Genomic DNA, 21,626 nt, shown 5'->3' on the forward strand with positions numbered 1-21,626 from the left:
GTAGAAGTCCATCCATGTATGTGCACTTTCTATTTACTTTGAAACAACATGAAGCAAAATTATGGACGAGTCAATAACATACGTGCCTTGCCACAATCGGGACAATGTGAATAGAAAACGGATAGATCATCAACGACGATGATTGTCAAATTGCGATGGTGTGTGGCTCCCTCTAGTGATACACAGGTGGAAAAAATCACTTAAATTCAATTTAGGGATTTATTTATAAATTAATATTTGATGCAGTATGTTTGATGAGTCATTAATTTTTATTTATTTCTGATGAAAATACATTTTTGTGATGTTGTGAAAAAATTCATTGTTGCTTGACTTATTTGACCAAAAAAATGTAAGCCCTTACCACGTTTCCCTGCAGTAGCTGCGTCTTTTTCTTTGGAGTGAGCCAGACACCGAGTGAGACCTTCAAGGTGTTTGTTCGGAAGGGCACCCAGATGTCACGTCCTTCATTAGGGCGCACGGGAAGCCCCCGCGGGCCCGCGGGCGGACGAGTGCACCGCAAGTCCTCACAAAGCGCTAATTGGACTGCAGGGCGAGCGGCTGAGAGCGCCTGGATTGGTTTCACAGAGGCCGGACGTGGCCAGGCTCTGAATAGAACCCACGCTCCTTTCCAAACTCCCTTGCTGGGCCAAACACACAGGCAGGCCTGGGGGAAAGAGGGCTTGGGAGGGGGGGCAAATAAAGGAAAGTACTGGTGGAGCGAGAGAGTGGGGGTCTCACTCAATGCACGCTTGATTTTGAATGCCACGGCCAATGCAGAAAATTGCACAATTTATTACAATCCCTCTTCAGGACGCAGGGACGGGAATAAAGGAGGGAGTAGGAAAGGGAGGGGGACAGAGGTGCAAGGGGCAGAAGGGGGGGGGGGGGGCTACACTTTGCTGTGTTTTGTTCCAGCCTGACTGACAAGTCTTATTATGCCGCACTCTTCCCAAAGCGACAATAACGCACGCACACAGCGCCTGCTGGACGCTACTGTAACACTATCAAGTGGAGCCAATTGCACACAAAGACAACCCCGCCACCCTCCCCTTTTTCCATACGGACGATGATCCGCTTCAATCAAAGTGGAACCTTGCAGCCTGGAACATCAGCAGAAGATGCAACTCTTCACTCTGGAGGAAAAACAGGGAAAAAATTAGATTGAATTTCCATTCGTGCAGAATTTTAGCACAGCAAAGAACCAATCGTATTTTTTCATTTTTGTCTTTTTGCAACCTGTTCAGCTCAAGTTAAATATGCATTGTAGGAACTTTGTCAATTTGACTGAACTTGTGTTTTTTTCTTTGCAACTTTTTCCCCCCTCCCTAAGACACACACACACACACCTCCCTCACACACAGAGTGACAGGCTGTTTGTTTAGTGCTCCAAGTGGCACGCGTCAGGCGCGCGCATCGCACCGGCGCGCTGGGCGGAGCCAAGGTGTGGCCACGCGGCCGGCAGGCCGTCAACGGCCGTTGAAAAGCGGCCGCCTCTTGTCTGCGGCTCACACTCCACTCGCACAGCAACACGCTACGCACGCACGCACGCACGCGCAAACAGACAGAGACGCACGCCTCCAACCACGTGACCGGCATCCGCAGGTCACGCACCTAGAAAACTTGTAGTTAATTAAAAAATAGGGATTTTTGGGGTCTTAGTATTTTTTTCCCGCAACTACGTTTTTTATTAGTGTTTTCTCCCAACTTGCTTTGTTTACAAGCGTTTTGTTGCAACTTCAAAACTTTGGGGGGAAAGAGTGATTTAAACATTTTTTTTTAACTCTCAGATTCTCGAGCTTGACTTGTTTTTCAATTGCATTTTTTTGTGGGGAGCACACCATGGAGCTCGCTCCGGCCGCTTGCTTATACAGCGCGCAGAGCGTCCCGTTGAGCCCGAGCGGAAAGGCCGCGGGGGTCGCGGCCGCGTCCGCCAAGCGGCCCCGCTCGTCGTCCCCGGAGCTCCTCCGCTGCAAGCGTCGCCTGAACTTCGCTGCCTTCGGCTACTCGCTGCCCCTGCAGCAACCGCACGCGGTGGCGCGTCGCAACGAGCGCGAGCGCAACCGCGTCAAGCTGGTCAACAACGGCTTCGCCACCCTCCGCGAGCACGTCCCCAACGGCGCCGCTAACAAGAAGATGAGCAAGGTGGAGACCCTCCGCTCGGCTGTCGAGTACATCCGCGCGCTGCAGCAGCTGCTGGACGAGCACGACGCGGTCAGCGCTGCCTTCCAGGCGGGCGTCCTGCAAGCGTCGTCGCCCGGTTTGCAGGCGCACGGCTACGCGACGGCCGATATGAACTCCATGGCCGGCTCGCCCGTTTCCTCCTACTCGTCGGACGAGGTGTCGTACGACCCCCTCAGCCCGGAGGAGCAGGAACTCCTCGACTTCACCAACTGGTTCTGAGCTCCTATGCACGGGTAAGGCTCCAACCCATTACGCGCCTCGCCTCAACCGACTCTCCTCCTTCGAATTAGAACCAACCTCCCCTTTTCTTCCCGTACAGGAAAAGAAAACAAAAAAAAAAGCCTCCAGTCCGTTCGCAAGCCCGGGTGGAGGGAGAGTCAAGAAGCGCCCATGCAAAAGTTGGAAGGAGAAGCTCGCATGAGGACGCCGAATGGGGACGCGCACACGCGTGGACAGACTTTTGGGGCTCCGCGGACCACACACACAAAAAAACATTATTTCACAGGAATGAAGAAGAAACTATGCTAAATCCAATCAGCCTTTGTCACAACAGCTTCCAAGTCGTAGGAAATCATCTCAAGTGCTCTGATACTGTTTTTTGCAAATATAGCAACTATTTTTCTATGTAAAGAGATTTATAGACTTTTTTTTGGTACGCATCCTTTTTTTTGTATATATTTTGCTTACATAATTCTATATATGTCACGTGTCTTATGAATCCTTTCCCTGAACGCAGCACCGACGTGTCTTATTTAAACTTGTTCATGATCAAAACTTATCATGCAGCTAGTGTCCAAACAAGCCAGCACCATGTTGGAAACCATTATTATTATTATTATTATTGTTATTGTCAGCCTAATATGAGGAAGAAGCATATTTTCTATAGTGCAACAATAAATGATTTGCTACTGACTCTTACTGTTTGTGGAATTTGAGGGGAATATTTGACACATTTAGAATTTTTTTATTTTATTTATGCATCCAAAAGAAGTTTGGGTGGACGTTTTGAAGTGGAATGAAAAGGGCTTTTTTTTTTTGGGTGCATCAAGACCATGCTCTGTGAGGGGGGGGGGGCGGTTTGTTTGAGCCCAAACCAAGTTTGACAGGTGAGGGAGGGGGCGGGAGGCTTTTGGCGTGTGCCTGCTGACACGCAGCGTCCTGCCACGCGAGTCACTGGCCGTCCAAATTACCGCCAAAAACAAGCGCTTGGTTTCATTTGAGTTTTACTCAAGAAGAAGCAGAACATGACTGAATCAAATCTGTTGTTTCATTTATTCAAGCCAATATGTCTGCTAAATGTCATCAAGAGGAAAAAAAAAAAAGTTATTGAGGATAAAAGTAGACTTTTGGCTGCAATATTCCCGCGCTGGGGTCTGTCAGAGTCCATTAGGGGGCCGGCAGGCGAGCTCGGCCGTGTCCACTGGACAACAATGGCGCCGTCTCGCATCTGATTGGGCAAATTATTCATTGCAGACGGATTGTTGCTTCGCCCGCCACATTTGCATAAGCGCACAGCGGCTGAGATTTTGCGTCGGGGTGGACGGGGGGGGTAATATAGACGATATTGCCAGTTTAAATGAGTAAAATTTTAGGGGAGGAAAGTAGCTTTACACAGAGTCAATAGAACAACGTTGAGCAAAGACATTTCAGCACCAGAGACAGCAACCTTCACTTACTGTTTTATCTTTGACAACTTTGAGGACACCTGCTGGCACATTCCAAACAATTTTGGATTCGGCCTACCTGACGCCAGTTGCGTGGCGTCGCGCAGCGGGTTGTCCACGACGGAGGTGTGGATGCGCATGAAGAGCGGCAGGTAGGCCAGGAAGTCCAGCAGGTCGAGAGGCGCAAGCGTGCGGAGCTCACGGGCCGGCCCGATGCCGCCCGCCTTCAACTCCAGCGCCAGCTGCTCGCCGCTGATGAGAGCTCGTCGCCCGCCCGCCTCTGCCCCGTGCTCGTCCAGCAGGAACAGGAAAAGCTGCTGCAAAGTAGACACTGCATTAGGGTTGACGTTCCAATCCAGCGTCAGGTCGGGTCAACACAAGCCCAACAAGTCGATTTTCAAAAGGATTGACTTTTAATCCTTTAATCTACAACAACTACCCAATTGATTTTATGACACCAATCATTGAATACCATGAAAATGACGTCAAATGTATTCTTCTGCACAAATATGAAACGTTAAGTGGTTGGCATATGTGCTGTGTGTGTGTTTGTGTGTGTGTGTAGTTATGTAGGTGTGAGTGTGCTGGTCCGGCGGGCGTCAGATTACCTCAGCTTGTTTGTGCTCTTGTTGAAGTGCACCTGTTTGCACACTTAATGCAGGCTGGAGAATAATTGCTAGGAGAGGGGAGGGGAGGGGGGGAGTTAGTGTGTGTGTGTGTGGGGGGGGGCAGTGGGTGCAACTAATCCCCACCTTGGCAATTAGCCAATTCCCCCCCCCCCCCCTGTAAAGCCTACAGGATAACAACGCTATCTCTGACAGCTCGGCCACTACAAAGCTGCCAAGCTACCTGCGAGCTGGCTGGACAGATGTGGGTGCGTGCGCCGCTGTGGGTGCGAGCGTTGGTGTGGGTGGGTCGAGCGATGACAAGGCGAGCTCTTTAATGAGATTAAGGCTGCACTAATCTGTTAAAAGGGAAAAGCAGAGGCCGGGTTTCTCCCGCTCGGGGAAGCTTGTTTATTGCGTCATCTTTTTCAGTCGTGCATCTTTGCAGCCGCAATAGGCGACTCACTGTTTGGGCCCGGCCTAACGCCGGAGCCCCGACCTAAATTCCTGACCTAATTTGCTGAGTCAAGGTATTGTGCGGCAGAGAAGGATGGGCCGACGTTGGCCGTCGGGCGAGCGTTACCTTGACTTTGAAGAGTCGTACTTCGAGAGAGCGAAAGTCCATGCTGGTGACCAGCGACCTCATGAAGTCACTGCCAAAAGAGAAAAGGACAACAGCTCACTTTGGTGCCAGTGATGTGTTTTCGGGAGGGCGGTGATGGTAAAGTGTTGTGAGTTCATTGTGGTTGCTCAGCACGGCAAACAATGCGCGGGCACACACACACATCCCGCCACAATAACGGCTACAACTGCTTTGGGAAGGGGGGGGGGGGAGTCGGGGAACTCTTGTTGGGGTGCAAGGGGAGGGGATAAGGGAGGAAGGGGGTTTGGGGGGTGACACCAAAAAGTAGGTTTGGCGGGACAGTTAGAAACAATGGGGAAGTTGGTGAAAAAAAAATGTCTGGGACACACCCAATGTTTATTATGATATGAAGTTAAAAAAATATATATATAATTTAAACAATAAAAAAAAATTAAAATAAAAAAAGTACAATTATTTTGCAGATTTTACTTAAAAGAAAAAAAACTTTTTCCTTTTGAAAATGCCCAAAGAAGCCCCTCCTGGCCGAATGTAAAAGAATGGGCGAACGTGGGCCAACAAGTGCGCTATGCTTCAGCGCTCCTGCACTGTGATTGGCTGCCATGTGGGGAGCAAGAGGCGGGGCTTGACGGGGATGAGGCGGGACAGGGTAGCTAATGATCATTAATTGCACTTGCTTAGAGGTAAAAGAGTCCAAACGCGACCGTGTGCTGACGACGCTGGTGTGACAATGGCTCACGCAAAACAGGCTGGGGGGTGAGTTGGGGTGGGGGGCTTTGGGGTCATGTGTGTGTGCGCATTAACAGCAACCTAACCCATTTTCCTTCCCGGGCCTCCCGCTAGGCTAGCACAGCAGACTTGTCACTTTTGCAATCCCCCACCGAAAGTGTTTTGGCGCTCGCCGCCAAATTTTCATGGCCTAATTTGAACTTTGGCAGTATTGATGACAACTTGGGTCATGTGACTCCACCTGGGCTTGGCGAAGTTTAGCAAACAGAAAAAAGCCAAGGAAAGATGCATATTGACACTTTGCTGCCTTTAAATTTTTTGTGGCTCCGCTGCCCTCTTAACATTTTTGGACAATCGATGCAAATTGGAGACGGCCGCTCAGCTTTCAAAGGGCGGCGAGCCTGAAAGAAAAGGCCGATTGTGGAAGTACAGTTGCAGCTCGCACGTAAAGCGGGATTAGAGGGCGGCGGGATTAGCCACAGGTAAGAGGATCGGATCGGGACCGGGCCAAGCCGGACCAGGCCAGGTCGGTCGGCAGAAGGATCCTATTGTTCTCCCCCCTTCCTCCTGCCCGCTATCATGGGCGCTCATCTCCAAACGCGGCCTCGCGTCACGCCGATCTTTCCAACGGGATGTGACAACGAGACGGCTGTAAATCTCGTGACCCGGGCCCGGCTGAGAAGGAGCCCTCATGGCGGTGGCCCGGGCACTGGCAGCGGGCCTTGACCCCTGTCGGATCGGAGGCCACAAAGACCCCCAGGGCAAGTAGACGGCGCTGTGTGTGGGAATGTTGCGCAACAGCACACGGGGAGCAGCACAAGGACGGCACACATTATTATTATTTTTTTTTAAACCTTTCCAGCCCACGACAGTTAGGTGACTAACTAAGCGTGACAATGAGTTGAGAAAATTAAATATTATTTACGGCGGGGTGAGCCACTCACTCCATGGCGGCGATCTTCTGCGCCAGGCTGGCGATGACGGCAAAAAGTCTCACGTCCACCAGGCTGTCTGTCACGCGGAAGTCCACCAGGGCCAGGATCTACAAAAAAAGAAATTTGATATTGAAACACATTACAACATATTGAGTCGAACGCAACTCTGCTAGCATAATGCTAACATAGGATGGAAAACGCCATTGGCAGGCTAACAAACATTAGCAAAGCTATGATTCTAACTTCCAAACTTAAAAGCCATAAAAATGTTTCCTCAAAAATCTGCCATAAAACATGGAAAAAAGAACGAAACCCTGTAAACATAAATCTCCTCCTCTTCGGAGAGAAGTTCAGCCGGGACGATTCGCTTGAGGGCGTCCACCACTTGAACGCACGAGATGTAACCGTCGCCGTCAGAGTCTTCCTGCAAACACACATGCAACATTCCAGTAGGGGTGTCCCAATATTTTTGCCAGATTTTTTTTTTTTCTCTCCAACGTACCGCTTCAAAGGCTCTCTTGTACTCTTCCAGCTTCTCCGGACTGAAGATGCAGAACTTTGCCAAAAAGTCGACTGCAAAAACAACAAGAGGACAGACGTCACATTTCTATGGACAGCAAGATTGGCCCCCTTCTGGTCGACACGGGGTCAGGCGGGCGGGACAATGTGGGGCGAGCGGTTCACAGGAGCGGGATCCAGTTGGCCTCAGGGCGTGCGTGCGTGTGAGGGTTAATGGTTCCTTCTATAAAAGCAGCTTAATAGATGTCGGAGGGGAAGCCGGGGCAAAGATTCATGATTCAATTCCCAAAAGGGAAAAGCACATCATCAATATGGTAATTCATTCATGATCCCAAAGAGAAACGTACAATGGCGCCGCAGTTCATTAGGACGTTTCAAACACTCCAATCAGGAGGAAACGTTTGATCGTGTTGGGATTGTCATTTTGTTGACGCTCCCTAAAGGTGCGAGCGATTCCAGTGGTTAAAGTGAGTGAGGGGGCAGGGGGGGGGCTTTTTAAGCTGCTGCCACTTCAATTTAGCAGATGAGAGTGACTGTGCTGCATGAAGGCCGTATTCATGGCCCGTTTGGGGTGGGGGGGGGCGACAGAGTTGATTTCACTTGCGTCTGACTTAAACCTCTGGACCGGCGGGCTTTGTGCAGCTCGGGCCATTTATCAGCTTAGTTCTCATCCAAAGCGGGCCTCCGCTTTTGTCATGCAGAGTGCGACATTGGCGTGCAGTCAACTTGACTTGTTGAAGCCTGATGGATCAAAAAAAAAAAAGCTCCAGCATCTGTTTGCAAATATCTCACAGGTCAGCCGAGGCGCTAGCTCGCGACTACCTGCTCGGCCCTCGGATCCGTCTCTGGGGGCGAGGGAGGGAGGGAGGGAGGGAGGGAGGGAGGGAGGGGGTGTGCAGTGGAGTGAGAGATCGAGGGAGGACCAGCGGCGGGACAAAGCCGGCCTGGAAAAGCTCCCGCCTGAGAGTCTTATCTGATTCCACTCCAGCGCCTGACGCCTTTTCTCTCTTTTTTTTCCCTCCCAGCAGCAGCGCAGGTTGCGCCTTTGCTGTCAAGCCGAGCAGAAAATGTTCATCAGCCAGACGAGTGAATGGAGAAAGACGAGACAGAAAGAGCCAGAGAAAAACGCTGTAAGCCGAGACGGCGGCGAGGCCCGTGTTTGTTTGGCTGTCGTGCGGGCACGGCCGCGGACGGCTACGGATGGGGTCCTGTCTTGCGAGTGAAATTAACAGGAAATAAAATACGACGGGACGATCGTCCGTCATGAGCGGCTCATTGAGCGCTTGCTGGTGGACGTCGGCTCGGCAGATGACAAATGGCGCCGAGTGGGATTTATTTGCCACCTCCTTTGGCTGCGCACACACACGCACCAAAGTGGACAATAGTCCGCTTTTGTGTGTGTGTGTGTGTGCTTAATGGCAGACTTTTGTTTGCGGCTCCTCATGGCCACTGTACCCAAAGTGTCCCACAATGCCTTTCAACAAAGCTCACATTCAGCACGGGCGACCCCCACACACCCCAGCCCACTTTTTCCTCTCAACTCTTTTTATTTTTAATAGCGGGAGAATGTCACCGACCTACTTAAAGTGACAATCGAGAGCAGCCAGCGTCGACACGTGACGTATTGATTCGTATATTGGAATGAAAAACGGACTCGGTGGGATTAATCGATTGGAGTGTGTGCGAATGTGTTTGGACAAGAGTGTGTGTGGGGCTGCGCAGGTGCGCGAGTGTGTTTATGCGAGTGTGTATTCGAGTCTTTGTGCGATTGTGTGCACTTATTAGCGTGCGTGTGCCGGCAAGGCAAAACAAACAAAGCCACACGTAGCCGCCACGCTCGCGGCCTCGCCACAAACCACAAGTTAGCGCCGCACGCATACGCGCTCCTCCGCCGACCAATCAGACGGCGGCGCGCGCCCACCTGAACGCCGGCGGAACAGATGTGCGCAGATAGCCTCCACAAAAGCCAAATCACGGCCTATTATGACAAGGCCGCTCCTTAGCGCGGCGCCGTCAACGAGGCCCATTGTGGCCCGTTTGGAGCTTTTGACAGGAGCGGCGGCCATCTTGCACGCCGTCAATGGCGAGTGACGGTAAACACGGCGCACATAAAAGGATCGTGGAGCTGGATGCACGCGCCTCCATTCATCTGCTTTAATTACGCCGAGGTGAACCCCCCTCTCGGTTAAAAGTCAGAAGCGAGTGGGCGGGGCCAAAGTGAGGCTGACTGCGAGGTCGCCAGGTGTTTGCGAGCCTTCTTGTTGACACAACAGGGGAAAAAAACGAAGACAACTCGCTTGACTATTATCGGCCATTAAAGATCACAACTTTCTTTTTTTTTTTCTTTGTGTCATCGCCAAGCAACCGAGCAACAACAATAAAGTGCGTGTGGCGCCCAATTAGCTATGCAAAACTCCAAAGTGCTGCAGGGCGCCCACGCCAACAGACGGCGGGAAGAAGAAAAACAACAGTTTAGAGGGGAGCCGCCAGCATTAAACTGCTAGCACGACATGCTAACTGTATCTGCGGCGCATCAACATTGGTTCTCTTTCACGGAGAGCCACGTCGAGTCACGACCGGGCGCTCGTTAGCACGTCGGCGGTCTAATCAAAATGCTGCGTTGGAACCGGCCATTAATGTTTGCCTAACCGCTATTGTTAACTTGGCTGCGTATACGCTCGGGCAAATGAATGGACGAGTGCAGCTTGTCGTTTTTTTTTTTTTTGTCCTTAACTCGGGTCCATGCAATTAGGCCCTTTCACAGCGCTAATGAGGGGCCGCCGCCACAAGTGTTTGGATGAGAGCGGCCCAACGTGTGCACACACAAACTCTGTGTGTGTGTGTGAGGATGCACGCGACATTAAAAAAAAAAAAAAAAAGACAAGACAAAAAACGATATGACAGATTGTACCCGCATACGCTCTGTAAATACGACACACCCTGTGCACTCTCCAACGACAACTCCAAACACACACACGCACTAAGTGTACGTACAGTGCAAACACGCACACACATGTCCCAAAACGTTTGTTTTGAAGCATCCAGACTATTAATTTGCATGAAAGCAGACTGCTTCGCTCCGGGAACTATTTGTAATATTTTGGTGACCTGATTTCGGGTAAAGCCAACAGAATGCACCTCGCTCGTTTTCAAACGCACGTTGTTCTAACCAAGGTGGGAAATGGCAGCGACTCACAGTCGTCAAAGTCGGAGCAGACGCGAGCGTCGGCGGGGATGCGCTTGGAGGGCTCCGCCATCTTGTAAAGCATGTTGAGGACTTTGCTCTTCCTCGCATCCACACTCGAGTGCGTCGCCTCCTCTGCCGCAAAACCTGGATGCACAAAAAAAAAAAAAAAAAAAAGCTACACTGTTAAAAATGCATTCAGGACATTGCATAGGTTTTCATTGACAATTTCATATTTGCACATTTTTCACATCCGGCTTTTCAGTTGGGCATCCTCTCATCGACATTCACACGTCCTTGAAAGCTCTGCCGCCCCGATTGATGGCGCCGCGACTCATTTGGCGGCGGCGGCCATCCGGCACGCCGTCACGCTGGAATCGGGGAACGACAGGAAGGACAGATTGAGCGATGTCGTTTGTACGCCGCGCCGAGCAAACGTGATGCATGCGGCCACGAAAACCTCTGAAAAAAAATGGCACGCTGGAAACTAAGCTAGGGTCAAAAGGGCGCCCGTGTGGCTCACGCAGCGGGAGCAGGCCGGGGCGACTCGTTTTGGCCTGTTTGCGAAAAGGATGAGCGGCGGCGGGACAACGGGCGGCACCCGGGCTATTCAAGCCAGCGCCATCGCCCCCTCCAAGAATGCGCCGCTGATTATTCATGGGCCTCTCAATCAGGCCTGACAAGTGCCAATCAAAGGCGCCGGCAGCCATGTGGGCGGGGCTTCAACAACCACCGGAGGATTTGGGGGGGCGGCAGACAATGGCGGCACGGCAACGCTGTCAGTGTGTGGTCTCGCGCTTACGCCGCTAATCGGACAACTCAGATTAACGCTCTTTTGTGGACGGCCGCGATAACGTCTTGGTGGCTAGCAGCTGAATGCTAACCGGGGAGTGGTGGGGGGGGCGTTTTGGGAGCACCCGAGGATTAGTCCACCTATGAATTCCTGATGAGCTCAAAGGTCGGATGGTGACGACGGCCGCAGCTGGTTCGAGACTCGGCCGAGTGGAAAATGAACCGCTTTGTTAGGCAGACGACAGCAAAATCAGATCTCCCTTCCTTGTCCTAGTCAGAAAGCGCATTTTGGAATCTTTGGGGATTTCAAGTATGGAAGGAAACTCCTTGCTGAAGAAGGTGGGCGGAGGGGGATGGGGCACAGATGACCTTTTTCCTTGGCTTGGACCATACGGCACGTAGACAGGCGAAGACGATACACGCTGAGGATTAGGCCGGCTTAAGTGTACCGGAGGAGAGTGATGGGCGATGAGCAACTCGCCCCGCCCACCGGCAGCCGGGAGAGCTTTCAGCGCATCGCGCGCTTGATGAAAATGTGATGCGGGGGAAAAAAAAAAAATTAAAAGCGCTACGCTACCTTCTTCGGGCGAGGAGGACCCCGATGGGAAGCCGTCAGGTGACGGTGTCGTGTTTAGGAGGCATGACGAAGGAGACCTGGAAGCTCCCAGCGACCAATCCTGGAAGGACAAACACAGCAGATTTAGCTTTTCATGATTGTCTCCATCTTTTTTTGTCATTCTAATCATTTCCTTTGGGCTGAGTGCAAGTTATGATGAAGCGTGGGGTGGAATGTGGGATCATTTGTAATTGCGCAACATGTTGGGGGTCACTCACCGACTCTTCCGGGACCTTCCAGAATGAGTCGGGACTCCCCGTGGGGCCTGAGGATCACAGGAAGTCATTTGTGTGAGGTCGTGTCAGGCAGACAGGTGTGTGTGTCTGTGTGTGTGTGTACATAAACGCTTGCCTCTGACGCACGCCGACTTGTCTTTTGTGATGGCGTGTGTGTGCACAGATATGAGTGAGGCCGCACAGCGTGTGTATTCTGTTAGCAAATAGTGAGCGGCAAAGAGCAGCACCTGTCTGCGGGAGCCTGCCAGGTGCAAACATTGTTCTTAGGACGCAAAAGGAGGGGGGGGGGCAAGCTTATTGTCAACATTAGTCCAAATTGGAGAAGTCGCCGATTGTGGCATTTTTAAAAAAAATTTCCCCGAGGTCACACTGCGACATCGCTCGTCGAGGGCATTTCCCACAACGTAGCTGCTAACAGGTAGCATGTCATTCTCTTTGGGTTCGGATGAGATTTTCTCCCGGCTTTCTGATTGGCCGGAATGCTCGCCTTGGGGCTGGCAGCGCCGGCCGACGCCTCCGAAGGCACGCTGAACCCCGCCCGGCGTCTTTTTACAAGCCCATAAAGGAGAGTTTATCTATCTGTGTCGGACTTTCCGCGGTTAATGATCGACGGCGGCGGTTTGATCTTTATGAATATCTTTACGAATATCGGTTAAAGCTCGGTCGGGGAAGGGGAGGGCACATTTGAGACGCTGCCAATAAAGCCCACGCGTCCCTTCTGCTGAAAAAAAAACACACAAAAAATGCACACACCTGCAAACTGTCGAAAAAGTCTGGCTGAGATTGATGTCAATGACATCGGATTTTCATTCAATTTTCTTTTTTTTTTTGCATAACTTCAAATAACTTAAAACTAAATAATCATTAATAACAATCAAAATAAAGATATTTTTTTTAGTTTTTTTCATAATACTAAAATAAATAGTATACAAATCTAAATAATACAAATATATATGTAAATGAGAACAAAAATAGTAGAAATTGCAGTAAATCACAAACAAATGTATCTTATGCAAAACTGCTGAGTGTGAGGCAAAACCTTCTGAGGTGGCCGTGACATCACAAACATGGTCCTGGTCGCCTGGCGCCAGGTCAGGCGTGCCTTCCGGCGTGATGCGACGCTCCAGGAGCAGCAGGCGCACACGCGCCAGCGAGCCCGAATCCCCCGACGACAAACGGCGGCCTGCCGTCAACGCCGCGCACACCGACGACGCTTTGAAACACACAAGTCGCAATGCATTTATTGATTTGAATTTAACGGAAACACTCTCAGTCACCAAATTGACGTTCATTTTGAACCTTGGGTTGACTCGTCAAACCGGAATGGGAAACCACGCACGCACGTCACACCCAATTAAATGCGGATCAGTGACAGTATGGCAGGGTGCCCATGCAAATCTGTCCCGACCCGCGTTGGACGGGTGCGGAGGTGGAATTCGTAGCCGCCAAGTATCCGGGAAGGGAAGGGGAGGGGAGGGGAGGGGAGAGAAAGTCCCCTGAGATATGGATTTGTTGTGTCATGGTGGCAACAAGCTTATTGGACTTTGGGAGAGGAAATCCCGGGATAACGGACGGCCACACTTGCCGCCGCTTCATCATTAGCCAGAAAGTGGAATGAGAGGATTCCCCCGCCCGCCCCCAAGTGCTAATCTGGGGGCTAATCCCGCCGTTACCACCCACTGTCCAGTCAAAAATGCAATTTGGAATCACGCTAAAAAAAACATCTGGTAAATCGAAAAAAGTTGAAGAATTTAGTTTCTTCTTCTACTTCATATTTTTGTGGGGAGGGGGGAGGTTTGCCCCCCTCCCTGAGTTGATTATTTGACACTATGGTTGCTGTGGCAGCGGCCCACCCTGATCCTTCCATCGCCTGGGAGTCAAAGGTCGGGTGGGTCAGACAGCGGTCGGGACAAGCGAGCGGGTTAACCACCTTGTCGGGGATTAGCCAGGAGGGAAGTCTTCATTTGGATACACGAGCTGGCTTGCTCGCTCGCCCCCGATGATCTGGAGGAAGGCCAGCGTGGCTAATTGACACGGAATTAGCTCAATGGAAACAATTCAAAATGACATCACGACATAATGTCATCATGATCATCGGCGAGTTCCGTCGCTAGCAGACGCGCCCATTTGATGAACTCGGCTTATGTAATTGTGCCATCAAAGTCTCGACTCACCACGCCAATCTTCGCTGCCCGTCGAGTCGGCCGCTCGGTCCAGAGACGAGCGGGACGAAGGCGTCGAGGGGGCGACGGCGTCCGCTTCCTCAAACGGGTCGCAGTGAACGCCGCTGAGTTCCGAGTCCGGTGACGCCGCCGTCGAGCCGCAGCGACCTGTAACCACATGTTGAATGTACATCGTGTGTGTTCAACTAAACATGTTTTGGGTGGAAGAGCAGAGCTTCTCCCCCAAGGACGTCATCTAAGGTGTCGTTATCGCAGGGGAGATCTAGAGCGGGAAGCCTTCCGGGGTTTAGCGCAATCCGCCGTCCTTCAGGCACTCAAAGGTGTCGCTATCTGATCTCACTTTGCTCCCCAAACTCCATTTTGATGGAATTGAGCAGAATTTTGGTGCTGTTGGATTGCTCTAATATTCCAAAGATGGCTTCCGACCACCATTTTTTTTTTTTGCTGCTGACATGAATGAAGCGGTGACACACGCCGTGTAGAGAACAGCGGGCGACGACGCAGACCCCCTCGACGCCCCTCACCCCGCTCGCACTCCGCCGGGACAAAAATCCCGACACAATTTGCACATTGTTTGCCTCCTTTCACCAAGTTCTGGAAGGAGTCAGATGTCAGGGGCCCGAGCCTTCAATTAAACGGTAGCAGCTTATCAAGAAATTTGACAATTTTTTTTTTCTGGCAAAATGAAGAGCATGTGAGGGTGAGCCCACCTTTCAAGGGGGAAATGGGAGGCAGCACGGGCCAGCGCCGGGGGTCCGCAGAGGGGGTTCTCCTGCTCGCTAAAATGGGACTCAGTGCAGAGACACCACGACGGGAGTCCAACGGTGAGACGGCATCTGTGGAGGAATTTCTGGCACCTTCTAAGGTGTCCTCAGGCTTTTCCGAAGAACCGCCAACATTAGGCGGTCCAGGTGGGACGGCATTAATCGGAACCAAGGCGTTCCGAGGAGTCGGTCGACGGTGGGATCGTTCGGGAAGGCCCGGTGATGCGGATGACGGCTGACTCGGATCTCCTGCCAAATGAGACGCAAAGTTCATATTATGGAAAGACAAAATGACCAGAAAGGAGGCTAAAGCTAAAGCTAACCAGATGTGATGCTGCTGCGGCCGCCGGCCAAGTCGGTGCTATGGCTGAATAGACCGGACGTCGGACGACCCAAGTCTGAGGAGACCTCGGAACGCTTGGCCCCGCTCGGACTGAAGCAGAATTCCCCGTCGGGTTCTCCCGCTTCGGGTTCGTTCGCTGGCCGGCGTCCATCTTTGGGAACTTTGCCGTGCGGTCTCGCGATGGTGGATGACGGCGGAACGGGAGGTCGGCTCGCGACGGCATATCGGACGCCTTCACGCGCTCTCCCGTGGGTTTGGCCTTGGCCGGACCCTTCAAAGACAAAACGGCGGCGACGAATAGAAAGAAAAGCTTTTTGTTTCTTGCGCCGCTCGGCTCATCTGTGGTTGACATCGCCGTTCCCAGCGGCCTCGAAGCGACAACGCTCGTTCCCCTGCTGGGCGAGCCAACAAAAGGCGGGAAAAGAAAAAACTCTGCGGGAGCAGCTGTCGCCATTCCCAAATTGACAATAGCCAGCAGGAGTACGGCCGGCGCAGGATTCGGATCGGCTAAAGAACCAAAACATTTGCCGTAGGAGTGAGTGCTATTTTGAACCGTTCATAATTCTCTGACTTCAACTTCTCTGAAGCTCCACAATTTGAGCTGAGGTTTCCAAATCAAGTTTTTTGCTTTCCATCTGAAACCTGAATTTGTTTTGTATTGTGACCTGTTTATCATTCCTTCCATCATTTTACGACTGATGCGCAACAATGAAGACTGAGGGACACCAGTTGAAACCTTCTTTCCTTTTCAACGCCGTAGCACAAGTCCTTATGGCTCCGCCCCCTTTCCCTTTGGCCTTTCTCTCCTTTCCCCTTTTGCACACCGCCCAATTCTTTTCAGCGCTCTTTCTCTTTCTTGGCGGACCGCTGATTAGAGGGGTGTGTGTGTGTGTGTGTGAGTGTGTGTGTGAGCTGGGAGGGAGGGGCCGGGGGTGGCTGGACAATCTCCTGTTGTTTCCTCCACCATGAGGAGTCAGCGCAGGGGATAAAGAGAACACATTGCTGCACTGCTCCCCTTACAATGCGACGCCATTCCCATCTGTTGGGGCTGAGCGCGCGTGGGTAAATGACATGTGTCGGGGCGTACGAGGCACGCCGGCTTCCTTCGGGGCAATTGTGAGCCAGCCCGCCGCCATATGGCGGAATAATGACTTTTGGGGCCGCTCGTGCCGAGATATGCGGCCCCCGTCGCGCTCCCCTTTCCCCGTACGCTGAGGTGAGGGCTCGACGACATGCCTTCACATCAAAAGGAGCCGCCAAACTACCCCCGGCGTGTGGCTATTTTGTCCGCCAACAGGGCGGCGCTGTTTGCACTGAAGCAAATGCATTTCAAAGAGGCGTAGTGTAGAATTTGAATTCAGCCTCACCTGGCGGAGGTCGGTAGGGGCGAGCGGCCGGCCGTATGCCCGCGGACGGAGGCTGAGCTGGCGGCTTGGAGCTCAGGATACATGGAGGTCGGAGGCCTTGGCAGTCGGACTTCATGTGAGACAAGAAGCGAGGACAAAGTGCGGAGGGACGCTGGGGACTCACACGGGCCTGCGGAGGAATGCAAAAATATTTGTGAAATGGAAAATAAAAAATTAGAGTCCTTCTAATTGAACTTTTTAGCCACAATTATATGATACATGAGTGAATTCCTCATGAAATGCAAGTTGAAGGAGTTCAACTAAAACTAGGCAACTCTGTCGCCCTCTTGTGGCCACCACACCCACTGCAGCGTTTTGTTGAGTGCCACAGGAAACAAGACGGACCCAAAAAGGTGAACAAGCAGCCACAGTGACCTTTCCAGAGCAAATAAGAAGAAATGTGTTTGTCTTGGATTTAGGCGAGCCTCTCACCCTTTCCAGCAGAGTGATGGAGGGATGGATGGAGAAGGGTTGGGGGGGGGGGCTCGGGGGCACTGTCTGAGCCTCACACAGGGAGGATCAGCTTGGAAATCTCAAGCTCTCAGATGTGCGGCTTTAAAGATTTGCATTCTTGCGATGTACACGAGTGAGGCACAAGAGCAGGACGCCCCCCTCCCCTTCATTACCTGTCACTCGAGGCTCTCAAAAGTGAGGGAGGGGGGCAGGTGTGGGCATGTCGCACGCCAAGTTGCTTTTATGCTGCTTCCACGAACGCCGTCCAACTGGGTGACAAACTTTTTTATTCAAGTGATTTCAAATCTAAATGACTTAAGTTCTTGTCTTCTATTTTTTTGCGGGAACCAGATCAAATGGCCTTGATCCACCAGACCCGGGAAACGCGGCGACCTCCCGGCGCCCGGCAGCCCACGCGCCGGCCGGCCCCGCCTAACCTCATTAGAGGCCATCTTGCGGCAGCGCCGGCGCGCCGTCCGAGCCCACGCAGGAAGCGCGTCCGGGCCGTTTGGCCTGCAGATGGACGCCGGGCCGGGCCTGGCCGGGCCGGGCCACCTTCCATGAGCCGATGCAGACGCGCTTCATTAGCAGGCGAGGACACAAGCGTGTCTGTGTCCACACGCACGCGTGCGTCTTGGCAAGAAAGCAGATTTGGGGCCTAACAAGGTTAAAGCCCCCAAAAGTGACTTTTTGCATCAGGGAGATTTGTGTTTCTGCGGGGCGTAATTAGCTTTGCCGCGGGGTTCGGGGGGGGGCCCGCGGCGCTGGATGAAGGCGAGGGGCGGTCGGTCGGGCGGGCGGGCGAACGGCGAGGCCCGACACTGGGCCGCATTGTGGCGGCCAGGACACAAATGTGATTATGGGCCGGTGTCAGAAGCCGGGCTCGCATGCAGCTTAGAAACTTTCTGCCTTGAGACAATGAGCTGGCTTTGCGGGAGCCCCCCGCCGGTGCCCCGCCGTGCCCCGGCACAAAAACACCACACAGATGCGGCTTAAGAGTCTCTTTGAGGCAGGAGTGAGTCCATCAGGTTCCATTTGTCTCTGTCCTTGTGCTACATTTGTACTTCCATCATTCAAAATTACAAAATGAAAACAAAGAACCATTCTGACATTTTTGTCTTATCTTGGGGATATTTGACTTCCAATTAGGTGGATTTGGATTTTGCATCAAGTGGCTCCAAAATGGAATTGCCCAGTGAATATGCAAATCACGGCGAGGTCGCTTGCACTTTCCTGCCCGCAAGATGGCCGAGTGCCACTTTTGCCACCAACTTGTGGGCTTGTTTGGGCACCTGTGCATTCTGCCGCGTGGCCCCGGGCGACAAAGTCGCTTTTTTTTTTTTTTCTATTGCACAGCGGCGGCAGGCACGAGCGGTAAACACGCTCTCGTATGCTAATGAGGCCGGCGCGGGCCATTTACTTGTTTGTTTAGCCGGGACAACGAGACAGGAAGTCTGCGGTCGCCACGGCAACCTTAAATAGCGCTCGCGCCCAACAAAAGAGCGACAAGTGGGAGAGCTAGCTTGATACGCACGTCGCACGCTAGCATCTTGCGGCTTTCATTTCTCTTCCAAATGTTCATAATCATAAATGCTTGTGCGAGGACTCACAGTCCGGCAGGAGACGACGGGCCTTTCCCACAAGACGGCCTTGCTGACAAAAGACACAAAGACGGGCCCCTGCAACAAACACAAAACAGACACAATGTTGCCGTTGATGGTTTTGATTAAGAGTTGCAGCACAAGACCAGTACAGTGATAGAACACACACACACACACATTGATGGAGTTCATTAATAAGCCCTCTGTCTTGATTAGCGCCACCACTTGATGGAGTCGTCCCACGCGGCAGACGCGTTTGGGCTCCATCTGCTCCCTCAGCGGGAGGGACAGCGGCCCGGCCGGGGGTCCGCCATGAGGAGCCCCGGTGTCCACTCATCCATCACGGGCTGACTGCGGCGAAGCCCTCGGCGCGGCTCGCTCCGCTTCGGGGTTCTTTTGTGGGGTGACACCGCAGGTGGGTGGAAGACAGGGGGCAGCGTTGAGATCTTTGCCCGGACGGCAGATGGCATTTTGCAGTCGCTGTCCACCTCCAGGTACTTCCTGTCCACGTGACTCACGTGGCGCTCCACGGCCTGATCGAATTACCCATTTGGAGCTCATCGGATGCTTTTTTGACTCCCGCGGCCATCTGCTCGGCCTCCTCGGGGAGCTCGCCTCTCCACTTGGGGATGTTTTATTAATTCGCCTGATTACTGCGCAGCCTGCCACTGGGGCCTATTAATAGGCATTTCATCAGGGTTTGATTAGCAGGCGCTGGAAGACAAAGCCAGCAGTCGACGCTTTGGTCCCCGGGGACTTCACACCGCAGCTTTGGCGGAAATTACAACCTCGACGTCCTTACGCTGAGATGCCGATCAAAAGGCAACACTCGCGGCCATATATTCTTTATCCTCTGTGAAGAAATATTATTTCTGCTTACTGAGGGGTTTTGATCATCTCCATGTGCGCATTGTTCTGCCCCCACATGGCCAAGGCATGCATAGCAGAAAGCACGCATTGCCTGCAGCGTGAAGACAACAACACAGTGGCCGACCTCAGGACAAAAAACACAAAACCCCAAAAAAGACACACCCCAGGCAGGACCTCCAGCGCACAAAAGAAGGGAGGGCGAGCAGCTCAGCATGCGAGAGGTCAGCCGCAATCAAGCGCCGACGTGAGCATCCGAGCAATCCTCGGCAAATACCATTCAGGCGCCGGGTGCTGCTCTGCGTGCCGGTCGGGGTCCGGGTCCGGGTCAGGACGGCTGCAAGGACTCCGTGACCCTGAAATGAGCTCCGGGAGTCACTGGTGCCCCCTGCTGGTGCAACAGAGCTCCTTTTAGGCTTCACAATCCTCCGGATCAATACGCCGACGATCGGCGTGATTTTCGGGGAGGCGGGGGTCTCCGAGGGGGGCCACAAAAGCCGAGCTGACAAAGAGTCGGGCCGGTGGCGCACCAGTAGATAACCTACTTAACATTCATTAGTGTCACAGAGGTGCACAGAGGGCGGGCGGGCGGGCGGGCTCCAATCTGAGCGATGGGCCCAGCCGGCATGGGCTTGCAAAAGTTGCTCCTTTCATCCACCAACCTTGTTGCTTTTGTCATGCTGCTCTTTGGATTCTGGCATTTGCAGCCAAGCAATTGCCAAATTGAATCCAAGTCGCTCTAAAATGGCTGAAGGTTGTTGGACTCACCCCGAGCGCCTCGGGCGGCCGGCTGACGACGGGACGCCTGAGCAAAAGCCTTCGAGGACGCCTCAAGTCGGCGTTTCCGGCGGCCGACAAAGACATGTCGTCCCCGACTTAACGCTGGATCTGCAAACTCTTCAAAGTGTTTCTCAGCGGGAGGTGAAGCCTCCTCAAATAGCTCACACGTGTTAATTATTACCACGCTTGGACTGCAGCGCCACATTTTGGTCATTTCCGCATCATCCCGCTCGAGGACAAGGCCGAGCTTGTTTGCGCGCGGAGAATATACCGATATAACGAGGCTTTTCCCGTGCCAAAGGCGAAAGGTGGCGAGACAAAGCAGGGGTCGGCTTGTGTCCTCCCGACAAATGTCCCCGGCGCTTAATTACATTAAGGTCAGATAGTGGCGAAGCTGTGTGCAAACAAGGCGGCCTATCAAGCACACAAATCGGCCGCCAGCCGTGTGTGTGCGCGTGCGCGCTAAAGCTTATTATGTAGAGTGCGTCTCAAAGTGGAGCTGCTTCATTTTGTGACGCGCAAAATCCAGTTAAACGGCACGCCGGTGTCGTATTAACTGCGCCCGCGGAGCACTGAGGGTCTCGTTGCCACGACGACCACAACAAACACCCCCGCCGCAGCACGCGCGACTAAAGCTCTCTCCCACCTCCGCCTCACATTTGCAAACAGCGAAGAAAAAAAAAAAAAGTTTTATTTAACTTCCCGACTTAAAGAAGCGAGAGTGCCGGGGGGAAAAAGTGCTCGGTGGGGACGCTGCAGTGGATTGTGGGTAACGCAGGAGCCACAATGACCGTTGCTAAGGCACCCCCCCAAAAATGTGGCCTTTTTTTGTCAGAATGTCATCAAACAAGATATTCTATGCTGGAAATCCTTTTGAGCAAAAAAAAAAAAAAAAGTGGAGAGTTCAGTTTGTATATTTCTTGAATTAAATGAATGAAACATGACCGCAGCGGAGTTTTGTTTTGCAGAAAAATAAAATAAAGAAATTTGGATGAAAAATTAAAATCTAGTACTTGCCAAATTAGATTTTTCCCCCCCAAGAACCTGCAAGCTGAAAAATAAAATTGAAATAAAAAAAAAGATATATCTAAAAATGAAAGATCATTTTAATGCATTTGTGTGCAGCTACAAAAACAAAGTTGACTACAATTGGGAAAAAAACTAAAA

The 21,626-nt window shown here is 52.2% G+C and overlaps 2 protein-coding genes across 7 annotated transcripts; one reads left to right on the top strand and one right to left on the bottom strand.

The window, feature by feature from the left end:
• Positions 1-250: 250 nt before the first annotated feature.
• LOC148379070 (uncharacterized) lies at positions 251-20,589 on the bottom strand. 6 transcript variants are annotated; one of them, XM_088366693.1, is made up of 18 exons: positions 20,448-20,589; positions 18,822-18,890; positions 16,720-16,888; positions 15,333-15,623; positions 14,956-15,258; positions 14,237-14,392; positions 13,105-13,275; positions 12,045-12,091; positions 11,788-11,887; positions 10,431-10,565; positions 7,218-7,288; positions 7,029-7,139; positions 6,725-6,822; positions 5,034-5,103; positions 4,695-4,809; positions 4,454-4,521; positions 3,925-4,162; positions 251-1,133 (listed from the first exon to the last, which is right to left on the bottom strand). In XM_088366693.1, exons 1-18 carry the CDS (start codon positions 20,541-20,543, stop codon positions 1,129-1,131), a joined length of 2,313 nt encoding a protein of 770 aa, XP_088222819.1. In that variant the 5' UTR covers positions 20,544-20,589; the 3' UTR covers positions 251-1,128. The 6 variants fall into 6 exon arrangements, with proteins under 6 accessions (XP_088222819.1, XP_088222818.1, XP_088222820.1 ...); XM_088366692.1 differs by having other exon boundaries at positions 13,102-13,275; positions 20,448-20,588; XM_088366694.1 differs by lacking the exon at positions 20,448-20,589 and adding an exon at positions 18,990-19,304 and having other exon boundaries at positions 13,102-13,275.
• On the top strand, positions 1,525-3,093 carry ascl1a (achaete-scute family bHLH transcription factor 1a). Its single transcript, XM_088366714.1, has 2 exons — positions 1,525-2,414; positions 2,501-3,093. Exon 1 carries the CDS (start codon positions 1,840-1,842, stop codon positions 2,398-2,400), a length of 561 nt encoding a protein of 186 aa, XP_088222840.1. The 5' UTR covers positions 1,525-1,839; the 3' UTR covers positions 2,401-2,414; positions 2,501-3,093.
• Positions 20,590-21,626: the final 1,037 nt, after the last annotated feature.

This window comes from Syngnathus floridae, chromosome 22, assembly GCF_059516105.1.
Source record: "Syngnathus floridae isolate MCC-2025c chromosome 22, RoL_Sflo_1.0, whole genome shotgun sequence".
Classification (NCBI taxonomy): domain Eukaryota; kingdom Metazoa; phylum Chordata; class Actinopteri; order Syngnathiformes; family Syngnathidae; genus Syngnathus; species Syngnathus floridae.